Below are 15,129 nucleotides of genomic sequence, written 5' to 3'. Positions count from 1 at the left end.
CACCCCTAATCTTAGGGTTTCATCCAAGTAAGCGCCATGCTGCCTTGATTGCTTCTTGCGATCAGGGCAGCGTTGTTCTTGCTTTTACCTTGGTATTACTCGTACTGAAGCGTTTTTGATGGCGAGTAATGCTAGTTATCCTGATGTTCGTAGCATGGCTTTTAGTAGATTTATTGTGCTTTGTCGCTTATCATCTACGAATATCATGTTGTTTTTCGTGCAGTCATGTTTCAATCTTATGCTAGTTCTTGTTGTGTAGAACTAGTTGCACGGAGACAACACCTTGCTTCTTTTCCATCTAGTAGATCCAATCTGTTACGGTTTGCTCTTGTACATAAGAGTTGGCATGATATCTGCTAGGTTAGGCCTTGCAAACGGATTGGATGATCTGGTGATGTATTAGATGCTTTGCCTTAGTGTGGCAGCCCCGCCCGACATAAACCGGCTTAAGTGCGCTAACCATCATCAAAACGACAATCAGGGTTAACACGCACTTAAAACGGAGTAATCCGGCAGTGCTGTCGGGTAAAATCCCGATTAAACCACTTGAACAGGATCGACAAAGCAGTCCAGAGAATGCAACATTCCACAAATTTTACAGCACATAGTATGAAATTGAATTAATATTACAAACCAAGTTTGAATTTATAAAAGTACCACAGAGTTCAAGAGTGACGGAAAACGAACGATAATCTAGCGACGAAACAAGACGTCATGATGAAGCCCGTACATGACATCATCCATCCTCAAATGTACCACCTGAAAAACAAAGCCACAAGCAAGGCTGAGTATACTAATACTCAGCAAGGCTTACCCGACTAAGGGTATACTTAGCCCTTTACCTAGACATGCAAGGCTTTTGGCTTGAGGGGTTTGTTTTGCCGAAAAGCGATTAAGAGTGGGTCCTTAATTGCAGGTTTTAGCTTTCAGGTTCTAGTTCAATTACCCATTCTAAGTGAGCATCTATCCAACAACATACATGGTGAACAAAAATTATCTTTCATCAATCAAACATATTCATCATCGTCATCAAGTTCCACTTCTTACTCTATGTAGCAGAAGAGTTAAGCAGTCCCATTATCCGTGAGAGGCGGACGATTCGAATCGAATTTGTTAACCTTGCAAGGCAGACCTAAACACACGTCACGTGGTTACTCCCAGAGTCACACGTGCAACATTTCCCCTTTCTTTCCGGGTTGTGGATCAGGGTCACCGTCCTCGACTACAGAGTACGACGACTCTGCACCCGCATGTGCGCGCATGAGAAACGACGTTCAAAGAAGGTGAGGGAGAAGTCCACTTGCCGGGCCAATCAGGTACTTAAGCTTACCGATTACCATATTCTCGGCATGTGTTTAGTACGTTCAAACGCTTAACTACCACTACCACACACTGCGGCCTTATCACATTTCACTAAACAGACGGGACATCCCAAGTACCACAGTCCCGCCCGTAGGCCTTATAGTTGCAGCAGGTAGTAGACATCCAACTCCTATATTTCTCGCGAGTGACAGGAAATCACTCGACTTCTACCGAAACATTAGCATAGCCAACTAGCGACCTACACATACTAGTGTTCAAACATCGGTACCTAGGATGATGCAATTAAGGTTCCAGTCAACTCCTGTAAACTTAAATGCACAAATAGATAGGAACAATAATAAGTTGCATAAATTTAAAATAGTAGGACATGCTCCGGGGCTTGCCTGGAAATAACACTAGGTCAGTGTTAGTTAGAGAACAACTGCTCGGCGAGCATCTTCCTTCGGTCGTGCACATCGGGATCCATCCGTCCATCTTCTGGATGTGTCCACCATTCACCGTCTTCTGGCTTGACTCCAACGTCGCGTCCTTCACGTGATTCATCTATCGTACCTAAATGAAATGCAACAATGCATATGTATGAATGCACAGTTTCGAGTTGCTCAACAATATAGATGTTATTATTTTTCCTTCACGATAAAGTTGTAGTCCACCTAAAGTGAGTTTGGACGCGATACTTCTTAATTAACAAATACTGGGCAATCATTTATAGAGTAGTAATTTTATCTATACTAACCCATAAAAGAACTGGGTGTGTTGTTCTTCTTTTATGGAGGTGCAGAGAAACATTTCTACACACAAATAATTCTCCAGGCTAGGGAATATAAGTGCTGGTAATGAAATTTTACCAGTAGGTTAGATTCCTTAAGATGAGCTCGTGGTAAAGTTTTCATAATTTATTGAGCTATACAGCAAGCACAAGAACTTAGATTCCTTTCCTAGGCATTTATCTAACTAAAAATCTACAGAGTAAACTACTTAGTTTCAGTGACTAAAATTTTACAGACATGTTCATGTACTGAAAGCCAAGCTCTAGTAAAAATATGAGATTTTTCTAATGAAGGAAACTAGGGTTTTAGATTTACAAAGTTTATTCATGAATAAAACAAAAGGACTAGTTATACATTACTAAAAAAAAATCCTAAACTTTTTCTATAGAATCTAAAAACAAATATAAGACTTCTGTAAAATTTTCAGCTCAATAAAACTAATATAGAACCCTGTGGATTTAATTCTATTTAACATAGGCATAAACCAAGATTTAATGAAACCTATAGCTAGAGTTGTCAAAATGTTCTCAAATTTTTACAGTAATCTATAAATCTAAGGTTTAGCACACTGTCCAAAAACTAGCCTCAGTTCATGGGTAGAACTTGAGATACATACAAATGTGGATTAAACTAATATTTAATCTAGAGATAAAACTATTGGTCAAAAGCAAAAGTGGATGTAACAAAAGTTGTAGGTCTTGTTTCAAGGATTCCAAAACATTTTAGTTTGTATTTTTCTGATTTTTCTACGATTTTATACGGAATTTACAAGTTTTCTGTTTTTGAAAACAAAAGAAAAAGGAAACGAACTCTTGCATTTAGGCCCCTGGAAGTTTGTTTCTTCTAACCGTAGGTCCCTGGACGGACCAGGAACAGAGGAACGACGGCGGTCCGTTTCCCGGCGAGGAGAGGCACCGGAGGTGGGGGCTAGGTTGGGGGAAATGGAGAGGAGGTCGAGCCGCACCAGTAGATGGTCTCGGTGGAGGCTGAGGTGGCCCGTAGCGGGCTGTCCGCGGGCGGCGGCGGTCGGCGGCGGCCCTGTGCCGCGGCTGCGGCACTCCGGCGAGTGGGAGGCGGCTTGGCTGGGCTTGGGAGCTCCGTTGGGGCGAGGTGAAACCGTTCCCGTGGTCTATTGGAGCTGGGGAAGGCCGGAGGTGGGAGCTCAGCGGGGAGGCCGTGGGCGGCGGCAACCATGGCAGCCAGCGGCTGTTCTGGGCGGGCCTGCGCAGCGGGGAAACGGCCTGGGAGCTTCAGCGCGGCGAAGTGAAGGTAGAGGTGGGATCAAATCGGGTCGGGGTAGGGTGGAGAGGGTACTCCGCGGAGCTCAGGCAGGACCGGCGACCATGGCGGGCGGCGACACCGCTCCAGAGCAGGGGAGAGCTCGAGCTCTGGCTCTAGCGCGAGGAGAGGAAGAGGCGAACTCGGAATTGGCGTCTTGAACCGAGGAGGACAGCTGGAGCGGCGGCGAGGGCAGTGGCGCGGCGACGCGTGGCTCGGACGTCGAGAGCAGTGTCGGCGAGACGACGACGTTCGACGGCGTGTCGCGCGTGGGAGGTGCCAGGGAGGCTGGTTTCGTCGAAACCAGGGGCGCGGAGGACAGGTTTGGCCGGGGCGCGACGCGTGGGATGGCCAGTGGCCGCGCCGGCGGCGAGACGGCGATGAACGGCGTGAGCCGAGTAGAAGATGAAGGTGAGGGCAAAACTGTAATTAACTCGAAGTTTAAAATTCCAGTTTGAAAACTCAATTTTTCTCCCTATTCCAAAGGTCAAATGAAAAACTTTTGAATATCAAACTTGCTTAAAATTTCGAGATCTACAACTTTCGTTTTAGGCACTTTTTCATTTGAGGCTTTGTTTGAAAGATAAAATTTAAAACTTGAGTGCATTAGAAAATGTCCTATACACCTTGAAATTCAAATTTTTCTCCCATTTTCGTGTGATAACTCGAAAAACTTTGAACACGAAAGTTGTTTGTCTTTTGAAAACCTAAAACTTTGATTTTGGACAAAAATTCATTTGAGCTATATTTTAGAAATTATTTTCAAAGCAGATTAGTTTGAAATCTGACAGACAAATTAAATCTTTGAATACTTCGGTTCAAAGGACCTGTCATTTTATGTTCAAACTTTTATTTCTCTCGTTGACTTCAACAAGACTTTGATTTAGCATGATTTTAGAGAGACGCCTATTCGATTTCATATGTATACTTGCATTGGTTTACAAAATTATTTACGGTTTCTGACTTATGCATCTATACCCATACACATGCATGCACACATAAATGTATTCGATTCCATTTTCTTGGTTGATTATGCATGATATCTTATTTAATATTTCTTGCTTAGCATTTTAAAACTCTGGGATGTCACACTTAGTCTTAACAGGGAATTAATCCGGGAATTGGCTTTAGCTTGTTCTTAGGCCTCTATTCTGGTTAAGGTTTAGTTATTTATTACGTTCATTAGGCCCAATCACGTGTAGGATGTTCCGATCTAGCAGTGAAGCTTTTACCGTCGTGGATTAGATTAATTAGATTTAATTGAAGCAGCTTTACACTTATTTGCTTTATTTATCAATATCCGGATAGATGCAGATCCAATCTGACACTGGGACTCGATCGGCTCTTTAAAGCCGATGCAAGAGTCGTCCCAGGGAGCCGACCACGGCTCGGACTTACGTTTCCACGTGTTTGTGTATGCAGGCAAATCGTTGCAAGCACGTTCGCACCTTCCTGATCGGGTATAGGTCAGGTGGCACGCCCGACATTCTCCGGAATCTCCGGGCGCGTGACGGAATTGCGGGCCGTCGACGAGGGAGCAGTGCCTGCCAGCGCCCCGGCGACCTCCCGGCTCTTCGTGTTGCCTGTCGCTGCTCGCCGGTGGGTTTCGACCGACAACACATCCCCATACCTACGGCGGTGTTGCCTTGCTTGCCGCGGCGCTCATGCCTGGCAGCCGGGACGCCGGCGCCCGGGCTGGGGCCGTCGTTGGGCGCACAAGCGCCCTGGTGCCACGCCCTCCCGCAGGGCACGAGCCAGCAGACTCACCTGGCGACGTGGGCGAGCCGCCGTCGGCCCCCATGGCCTCTATCTCCTGCTGCAATCCAATCCAGGAACGACTACGATTTCCTGCAGGTCTGAAATCCGATCCCATTTCTCTCTTTAATCGAGTTGTTTATTCCATAAACAAGGTGTGTACTGCATACGAGATCTGAAAGTAACATTTCCCCTTTTCGTTCCTCTCCTTTGCAGTTCAACCAAGTTTTCCCATGTGACAGATTGCAAGATTATTCATTTGTGTGGCTGGTATGATCCCAACAGCCCTGTATCCGAACCTAGTTACTTTGAGATCTCACTACAAATGGGTTAAGGGTTGAAGATCTGTGTTATTTGTGATTGAAATTCAGGGCAAAATTAGTTCAGTTACAAAATTAGATGTGAGCAATGTCATCTGCTATGTTGCAGTGAACCTATACCAGAATGTTCAGATTAATCCATAGCCCTGTGATTTTCTAATTTTGTCAATTTCTTGTGAACCCAAAACTGAAACCTTGGAAATGCAGTAGTTAGGTTTTGATTTTTTTCTCTTTGCCTTTTGTACCATGAATTAGTTGAGATTTGTATACCTGATGGTCTGAATGGTGAAAGCTCACATTCATGACAAGGCTAGGCTGAACTACACACATGCATGATAGATTTTTTTGCAAGATATTGTGGTACAATAATAGGTTTGGTTTTCATTTTCTTATTTAGCACTATTTAAATTACCTTTTTTCAATATCTACGCTTATAGATTAGTATATTTTCAATGCCATTTATGATTATTATACTTGGAGAAAAGAATTTTTGTTTTTGCTAATGATTTACGTAAATAGCTGCTTGTTTTAATCCATTTAAATTATTTGTTACTGTTTAGAGATGGATAGGATGTGGATGTACAATGCAAAAAGGACGGACACCTTTTTCCGTAGTGAGCTTAATAAATTCATTCAGACGCATGCAGACAACACACCGAGTGTCTAGGTCCATTCCACGGCTCACCAGATTCATTCTCCAAGGCAAGCTGTTGTGTCCAAGGCGCCAGAGAAAGTGCTTGACCTTGCCCGGGCAGGGTAATTTCCAAAGTATTTTCCACATGGCTTCGCCCACATCTCCACCCCCATCACTAGACGATGCGCTACGGCCATTGTTCCTCCAGAGGTTTTCTCTGTGGACCTTATATGCTGAACGAACCGAGAAGAGGCCCCTGACGTCAAAATGCCACGCAATCACATCGTCCATATCATGGTGGACTGGGATTGCTTTGATGATTTCGGCATCCTCCTGCCAGAAGGTTTGCTCCAGGAGATCATGATCCCAAGTGCCAGTGTGTGGGTCAATTAGCTCGCTCACACGACTCAAGACATTCTGCCCTCTTGAGGTGATTACTCTCCTGGTGGTCCCCCTGGGAATCCAAGGATCGGCCCAAATATTCACCTTCTCCCCATTACCCACACGCCAAATTATGCCTTCAGCAAGTACCTGAATTCCTCTCGTGATGCTACGACGTATACGAAATTGGGCCCGATTTCTTTGCTTTCATAATGTCTCCATGAGGGAAGTACTTAGCCCTTAGAATTCTTGCGCACAGAGAGTCCGGGTTCTGAATAAGCCTCCAACCTTGCTTTGCCAACATTGCTAAGTTGAATACATGGATGTCCCTGAATCCCAGTCCTCCCATGCCTTTCGGGAGAGTGAGTCTCTCCCAGCTCACCCAATGTATCTTGTTCTATTTTTCCTGTTGGCTCCACCAGTATCTCCCAATCATGGAGCTAATCTGATCGCACATGTTTTTCGTTAAGTCAAAACATCCCATGGCGAAAGTTGGTATGGCTTGTGCTACTGCTTTGATCATCACTTCTTTCCCGGCCTTCGACAGCATTCTTTCCTTCCAACCCTGAATTCTCTTCCAGATTCGCTCCTTCAAGTAACCAAAAACATTAGACTTTGATCGCCCCACGTAGACTGGGAGCCCCAAATATCTTTCATTCATTGTCTCTCGCTGAATGTCAGGTGCCTGCATCACCTCAACTCTTTTTCCTGCTGGTGTGTTAGGACTGAACATGACCGCTGACTTGTCCTTATTGATCATTTGCCCCGAACACTCCTCATAAATCTGTAGGATACTCTGTAGCCGCTGCGCGTCACCCCCATCCGCACAACACAAGATCAACGAATCATCGGCAAATAGTAGGTGGGACACGCTCGGAGCGCCGTGGCAAATCTTGATACCTTTCATTTCCCCCTCTAATTCTGCTCGTTCCAACATGGCTGAGAAACCCTCTACGCAAAGCAAGAAGAGATAGGGCGACAATGGGTCGCCTTGTATTAGACCTCTCCGGGAGAAAACTATTTGTCAGCTGCCCATTAACTCTGATTCTATATGACACTGAGGTCACACATTTCATCACCAGCTGCACCCATTCCTCGCAAAAACCCAATCTCCGCATCATCTCCTGTAAGAAACACCATTCAACTCGGTCGTAAGCTTTACTCATGTCAAGTTTAATTGCTGCAAACCCTTCCTTTCCTTTCCTCTTTTTTTGCATGTAGTGCGTCATTTCATAAGCAATCAAAATATTGTCTGAGATAAGCCTGCCGGGAACGAAAGCGCTCTGCGATGGGGATATAACATCCGGGAGGACCTGTTTCAACCTATTTGAAAGCACTTTCGAAATAATCTTATAAAGTACGTTACACAAACTTATGGGGCGAAGATCTTTGACTTGTTCCGGCTTCTGCACCTTTGGAATCAACACGATCGTCGTTTCATTCCACCCTTGCGGCATCGGTCCACCTCTCAGCACCTGCAGGACTTCGTTCCGCGTCCGCTCGCCAACAATCTCCCAGAACTTCTTGTAGAAGATGGCCGGCATTCCGTCAGGCCCCGGTGCCTTTAGATCACCAATTCCCTCCAGTGCAGCTTTTACTTCCTCTCCACGGTATATTCTTTTGTGAGTAACTCATTCATTGCATCAGTAACCTTTGCGTTCACTTTATTAAGCAGCCGCTCGGCATTTAGGCTGCCTTGTGACCTGAAAAGCTGCACAAAATGGTTAGTTATAAACATTTTTTTCTCCTCCTCCTCCACCCAACTCCCATCCTCCCTCTTCAAACTCCCTATGGCCCTGTTTGTTTTTGCTTTTCTGGATCTCGCTTTTCTGAGAATCAGGATTCTGAGATAAGCTAGCTGCCTAGAGAATCAGTTGCCTAGATAAGCTGGGTGTTTGGCATTCCTGATTATTTTGACCCGATTCTCTAAGTTGAGTGGTAAAATGTCTGAAATACCCTTAAGGCTGATGATATCTCATTTTTTTGCTGAATACGAGCAGAATTCAATAATTCTTATATTTTTTTTGAGTATTTTAACTACATAATTAGATCAAATATATTAATATAAAAAATAGACCACTAGATGTAGTAGCACTAATTTCTAAACTTCGAGTACACAAATGATGAATACAATTAGATCAAGAAACCATAGCGGTAGCGATTGCATCACGCCAGAGAGAGCCGTCCATGACAGAGAGAGCTGGGACGGTGAGCAGGCAATTTATATTCTCTTCCTACATATTTTTCATATTTATTTTTCCTTTCCTCCTTTATCTTATCCACTCTTCTTCCTTTATCTTATCCACTCTTCTTCCACGCGCAGCTCTTGCAACCACTCCCGCCTACTCATGCTGGAATCCAACTCCTGTGGAGGGCTCAGCCACGGCGATGGTGCGGGTGCCACAGCAGCTTTCTGCGCATGCCCGGGGCGTGAGCTCTTGCGCCCACTGGCCGCCTCCGCCCGCGGTCGGCGCGGCATCATGGGGAGGGCGGGTGGCGCCGTGACAGCGGGGTGGTAGGGGGAGGTCTGCGAGATGTGGGCGGCGTCGCAGCAGTAGGGGCGCTAGAGCGCAAGCAGGAAGCGGCGCATAGAGAGGGGCGGCGGGGAGGGAGCGTCAGGGAGAGAAGGGCGTCGGAGAGAGGGAGGCGGAGGGCAGCAAGGAAAAAAAGCCCCTAGCTTACCCGCGAAGCGAGCTTGGGGACGCGTTGGTGAGAATCGTGCTTCACGTTGTCTCTGCGATTCCCACGGAAGCGGCGTTCCAAACAATCCGATTTTAATCGAGACGTTTGGGTGGGCTTCTTGCTTTTCTCCACCGAGAATCCGCTTATAAGCGGAAACAAACAGGGCCTATGAAATTTTTCCGCCTCCTCTCCGAACAGGCAGCATGGAAAAAAGATGTGTTTTTGTCTCCTTTTGCCAACCAGGTGACGTGTGCTCTTTGTCTCCAATATAAATCAACCTGTTCCTCCACCCTTTCAAGTTTAAATCTTAGCACCGCCTCCCTCGCTATTTTTTTCCGGACACAACTCACTCCTCCGGCACCTCTCCAACTCCTTCTTTAAGAACTTTATCCTTTTTTCCATATCCGCCAACACATTCCTGCTCCAATGGTCTAAACCGCCAGCCACCACCCTAAGAGCATCGTGCACTGCTGTATCACCTCGCTCCAAAGCTTCCTTCCATGCCATCTCAACCACTTCCGAGCATTTCTCCTCCTCCAGCCATGCAGCTTCAAAACGGAATGGCTTTTGACCTCTCCTCCCCCTACTTCTCCCTCCAACCGCATCCGTCGTAACGATCACCGGTCGGTGGTCCGAATGGCGAGGGTCGCCATTGACCACCCGAGTATCCGGGAACATGTCTTGCCATTCCTTGTTCGCTACACCCCTATCCAACCTCTCCTGAATGTAGCCAGCAGCATCATGACAATGGTTTCTCCAAGTGAAAATATCCCCCTCGAAGCCTAGGTCATGGAGCTCGCAGTCCTCCAACGCCTTCCTGAACTGGTCCATGTCCCTTTGGCTTCTTGGTTGCCCGCCCTCTTTTTCATGGGCAAATAAAATTTCGTTGAAATCTCCAGCCATGAGCCAAGGCCCTGGTGGAGCGCAGATCAGCGCTTTCATGGTGTCCCACATTTTAAATTTCAGATCATGTTGTGGCTCTCCATACAAACCAGTGAAACGCCAAGTAGCCCCATGTTCCTCCCTGATTTCCATATCAATGTGATACTTTGATAAGTTTTGTAGTGTCACATCGACTCCTCTCCTCCACAACACAGCAATTCCCCCACCTTGCCCGTCACAATCATGGACCAACATGTTACTGAGTCCAAGCATCCACCGGAACCGTTGCATTCTGCGTTCGTCGAGTTTTGTTTCCGACAAAAACAGAATATCCACCCCCTCGGCCTTTTGAAAGCCAAGGAGTCCCCGAACTGCCGAGCGGTTCCCTAGACCTCGGCAGTTCCACGCTGCGATCTTCATTGATTCTCGCGGGACTGGTCCGCCAGCCCCGCTTCTTTTTCATGAATACTATCCACCACCATGGCTACCTCATCCTTTTGTCGTTTCCCTCATCCTTCTGTCATTTCCCTCCCGCTTGGGTAAGATCTCCAATGTCCCCAGCTCCCCTTTTCTTCCCCGATGCTCTGTCAGGGACTTCACCCGAGTAGACAGCCTCCCGTGGTAATTTCTTGTACGTTCCTCCTCTCCTCTTCTTCCCATCATCTCCCTCCTTCCCAGACCACCCACCTACTCCCTTCGCATCTCCTGCAGTCGGCATTTTTTCCTCCTTGTCCTTCTCCTTGAACAGTCCACGTTTAGCCAACTCACCGCCCTTTGGATCATTCACTGGTTTTATGGGACTGGTTACCTCTTCCTCATCTCTCCCCGGGTGTTTTTGGTCTGCCACCTGATTCTCCTCCGGCTTGCGCCAAGATGGAGCATCGCTCCCTGCTCATCTCCCTGACCTGCCACCCCAACTGCCGCTACCCGAGCTACCCCGACTGTCGCTCCCCCCAGCACGCCAAGGTAAACTCAGCTTTCCTCCCAAGTTCCGCTCACCGGCCCCCTCATCTCCTCTTCTTTTCTCCGGGATGAATCTCAGAGCCTTTGAATACTGCTGCGCCTCGTCTTTCTTCAGCTTCGTCCCACAAACCCTATCTGTGTGACCTATGATGCCACAGGTGTAGCAGAAATCCGGCAAGAACTCGTAGACCAAGGGACACCACAAAGGTTTTTCATCAGCACCCACACACAAGGTCACCCCCCTCATCAGTGGCTTGCGAATGTCCAGGCGGACCTTGATCCTGAGGAACTGTCCTACCGCCGTACCATCGTCCTCAGCATCCATCTCCACAAACTCGCCAATCTCCGATCCAATGGCAATCCCAGTTGCCCTGTTCATCTCTCCTAGTGGCATTTTCATTGCTCGAACCCAGATCGGGATGAAGAAGAATTCCATCTCCTCTAGTACCTTGGTTTCATCATACTCCGCCATAACCACTGGATCTTTCCCAAACATCCACGACCCATCATCTAGGGCACGTCTCTTCCCCAAAGCTTGGAGAAAGGCGAACAGGAAGTGGTTCTCGCCGAGCTCTTTGCAGACAACCCCCTTCAGCGGGCACCAGATCCTCCCCAGGGCCTATGCTAAGCCCTCTGTGCTCACCGGTTTCTCCGCCAAGACCTTGCAGACCGCTTGCGCCGCCAGAGGTTTTGCCCTACCCTGGCCCCCTCCACTGATCTTGATCCCTTTCTTCTCCGCCTCCGACAGCTTCATGCGCTGCAACATCCCCTCCACCGCATCCATTGGATCGTGATCTCCCGACCCCGAGCACCACAATCGGGAACGGCGGTTCCTCCCTCTAAAACCTAGGCTAGCAGATCTTGGCTGGGCTCCGAAACGGAGGGTGAACGTGGACACGAGAGTGGAACGGGACGTGGACTCGCGGCTGATCGAAGGAGATCAGACCAGGACGGGACGGGAGAGGAGGAAGGAGAAGGGAGGGAACCGAAACCCTAGATGCACACCCACCTCGAGTCGCCGAAGCGCCGAGGACCTAGCCCGTCCGCACTGGCACGGTTTCTCGGAGACGAACGCGGGGGACCCCTATTTGAAGTGGTGCTTTAGTGGATGGATTAGATGGACTATAAATACGCCAAAAAAAGTGCAAGGGACTCAAATCAAGGTCCCAAGGAACACAATCAATGACGTTACCACCAATCTAGGCTTTCCTTTGTGAATATATTTGATATTTTTAACTTTTAACATAGATATATGCTCATGTTTCAATTACTAATCGGACAGGATGACAGGTCACTGGCTGACTAAAGAGCATCTCCAAGAGTTTGCTAAATGAGGTTGGCATCCTAGAAAATTTGGCAAAATAAGAAAATTTCGTCTCCAATAGTTTGGAAAACAAGATTGGCATTTTTAGCAACTTGGCATTCCTCCCGTCCGCACGCGCATCTTTACGCGCACGCATCCGACTGGGCATCGCGGTCTCGAGCGCCGGCGCTGGACTTCCTGCGCCCTCGAGGAAATTTCCTCGCCTCTTTCCCGCGCCAAGGCTGCGTCCCTCGTCCTGCCGCCTCCTTCTTGGTCGCGATTTTTTCCCGTGGCCGCCCCCTCCTTCAGTTCCCTCGCCAAGGCCGCCTCCTCCGGTCCTCCCCACCAGATCCCGACGCCTGCAGGCCTCAGGTTCGTTCTTCGTCTTCTCTATCCTTTTTCCCGATCAATTCCTTGATCTAGCCGCGTCCTCCACTATTTTTTGCGCCACCGTGCGTGGGTTCGACGGGACGCACCGCGCGGCAGCTGTCGTGTCAGGGCCGTGGCCGATTCGGCGACGCCGGGCCGGGCCGAGCCGGGACGAAGGAGGAGCGGTGGCCAAACAAGAAGGGGATCTGTTGGTAGTCATGGTGGTGCCCTTGATCTGGTAGTCAATCTAGGACATGCATGCTGGAGTCCGTTTTGTTCTGACGGGACGTGTGGCTTGGATCCTTCATCTTGGTGGAAAATTAGCAGTGAACGTTGTGTTCTGAATTTGATTTCTCTTCTATCTGTGGCCTTTGCTGTAGACTATTAAACTGCAGGCAAGTCTTTTACTGCTCATATGCTATGTCTGCATTGGTCAGTTTGAACTGAATCAAAATATTGCCAAGGGTGTAGAGCTGTAGCTTGACATCACTGACATCAACAGCTATAATCAAACATGTGGGTTCCAAGTCTGTAGTTAGGCTAATGTAGTCCTGTTGTCTGCTCTCTGCTCATTGCTAGTATGTGTCATCTTGGTGTTATCAACTCGAACTAGTACTTCCCATGTTAATGGTCCTGGTGTTATAATTACAATTCACAACTTCCCACTGGTGAATCTCATGTGATTAATTAAACCAGCCAGTTTGGTGGATGCGTTAGGTTTATGCTAGTGAATCACAGACAAACACTTCTAGTGTTCTTTTATTAATCTCTTTTATTTGAATATACTATATGGATTGATCTATCAAATGAGTTTGGATGTGGTAATGAACAAATTTCATTTTTATTGTCTCATATGTTAGACCGTAGGGATGAATGTTTGATATGATTCCATCACTGCATGTTTGTAGGAATTCAGTGACTATCTTCTTCTTGCAGAACCTCATTTCTGAATCTGTGTCCATCATTGATATGTATTCTTCCCCCAGGTAGACTCATTATGATGGAAGGAGATGGATTCTTGTCGGACATTCTGCTCGATGCAGATGATGGTGATGTTGCTGGTTTGGAAGAACTCAACACTCCGAACACACAAGACACTCAGAGTGCTCCTGTAGTTGAACCAAGTCGCAGTACAAAGGGATCGAAGAGGACAAAAAATTTTCATTGGGAGGAAGACGAAGTTATATGCTCAGGCTGGTTGTACATTAGCAAAGATCCCATTAACGGGGCCAATCAAACTCGTTCCACATTTTGGAGTAGAGTACATGCTTTCTTTGAGAAGGAGAAGAAAACCACAGCTGTGAGGTCAGAGAGTTCCATTATGCATAGGTGGCTAACAATTCAGTCACAAGTTAACAAGTTCTGTTCATACTATGCCGCGATTGAGCGTAGGAATAAAAGTGGAACAACAATCCAAGACAAGGTATGTCATTATGTGTTTAATCTATTACTCACATTTGGTTTATTTGAAAAAGATATATACATTGACACATTGTCTGTACAGATTGCAGAAGCCTCCAAGATGTACATGGAACTAGACAAGGACAAAAAGTCTTTTACTCTTATACCTTGTTGGAACATATTGAAAGAGGAAGACAAGTGGAAAGCCAAGATGAAAGAACTTGCCGAGCTGGAGAAGCAAGCAGACAAGAAAAAAAACAAGTCCACCAAGGTGTCCAGGCCAAGGGATGAAGCCACCAATAATGAAGCTATCACAGATGCTGCTGCTCAGTCAACCGAAGAAAGGAAAAGGCCACAGGGGATAAAAAAGCAAAAGAAGGTCTCAAGCGAGGAGGTGGCGAAGCTTGCATGGAGGCATTGGACAAGATGTGGGCGAAGAAGGAGGCCTTCGACAAGGAAAAAAGAAAAGGCGAAAGAGGAGAGGTTTATGGCTTCGCGTGAGGTAGACAATGCTGCACTAGAGCTAGAGAAGAAGCAAGTGTCAAATGAAGAAAAAAAAAAGCTGAAGCGGAATTGCTCAAGGAGGAAAAAGAGATAATGTTAGTGGACAAGAGGTCTCTCGACCCGCTGCAGCTGCAGTACATTGAGATGATGCAGCTTCAGATCATTGCTCGACGCAAGGAAAATTAGTTTTAGTGTCAGCTAGAGAACTTTTTTATTGTCAGCTACATAACCTATCTTCGCATTGTCGTTGAGAGAACTTTTTCATTGTCAGCTAGAGAATTATTTAAAGTGTCATGTTCATTATTTTCCTTTGGTTAATTGGGTAATATAATTATTTGCTATAAGAGTGGGGGAATTTTCTTTTTTGGAGTCAGATTCGGGTGCCTGTACTGTGTGCCCATTACTGTATTTCACTGCCAAATTTTATTGTGATCGATGCACTATCCTTGCACAAAGGTTCAGCACTCAGAAGGAAAAAGGGCTCAGGAATCAGTGGACTCAGAGGTTAGTAGCTCATCCAGTGTAAAATGGAGTCGTCACCAATGTCAGGTTCACTATCATGAC

General features: G+C 46.8%; 1 protein-coding gene across 2 annotated transcripts; it reads left to right on the top strand.

The window, feature by feature from the left end:
- The first annotated feature begins 5,033 nt into the window (after positions 1-5,033).
- Positions 5,034-14,930, top strand: LOC120680191 (glutathione S-transferase T3-like). Of its 2 annotated transcripts, XM_039961801.1 has the most exons (4): positions 5,034-5,225; positions 5,343-5,396; positions 13,647-14,083; positions 14,165-14,930. In XM_039961801.1, the coding sequence occupies exons 3-4, from the start codon at positions 13,658-13,660 to the stop codon at positions 14,657-14,659; spliced, it is 921 nt and encodes a 306-aa protein (XP_039817735.1). In that variant the 5' UTR covers positions 5,034-5,225; positions 5,343-5,396; positions 13,647-13,657; the 3' UTR covers positions 14,660-14,930. The 2 variants fall into 2 exon arrangements, with proteins under 2 accessions (XP_039817735.1, XP_039817736.1); XM_039961802.1 differs by lacking the exons at positions 5,034-5,225; positions 5,343-5,396 and adding an exon at positions 12,351-12,663.
- Positions 14,931-15,129: the final 199 nt, after the last annotated feature.

The sequence above is a fragment of the Panicum virgatum genome, chromosome 6N, assembly GCF_016808335.1.
Source record: "Panicum virgatum strain AP13 chromosome 6N, P.virgatum_v5, whole genome shotgun sequence".
NCBI lineage: Eukaryota > Viridiplantae > Streptophyta > Magnoliopsida > Poales > Poaceae > Panicum > Panicum virgatum.
This window is presented reverse-complemented; position numbering and strand designations above follow the sequence as displayed.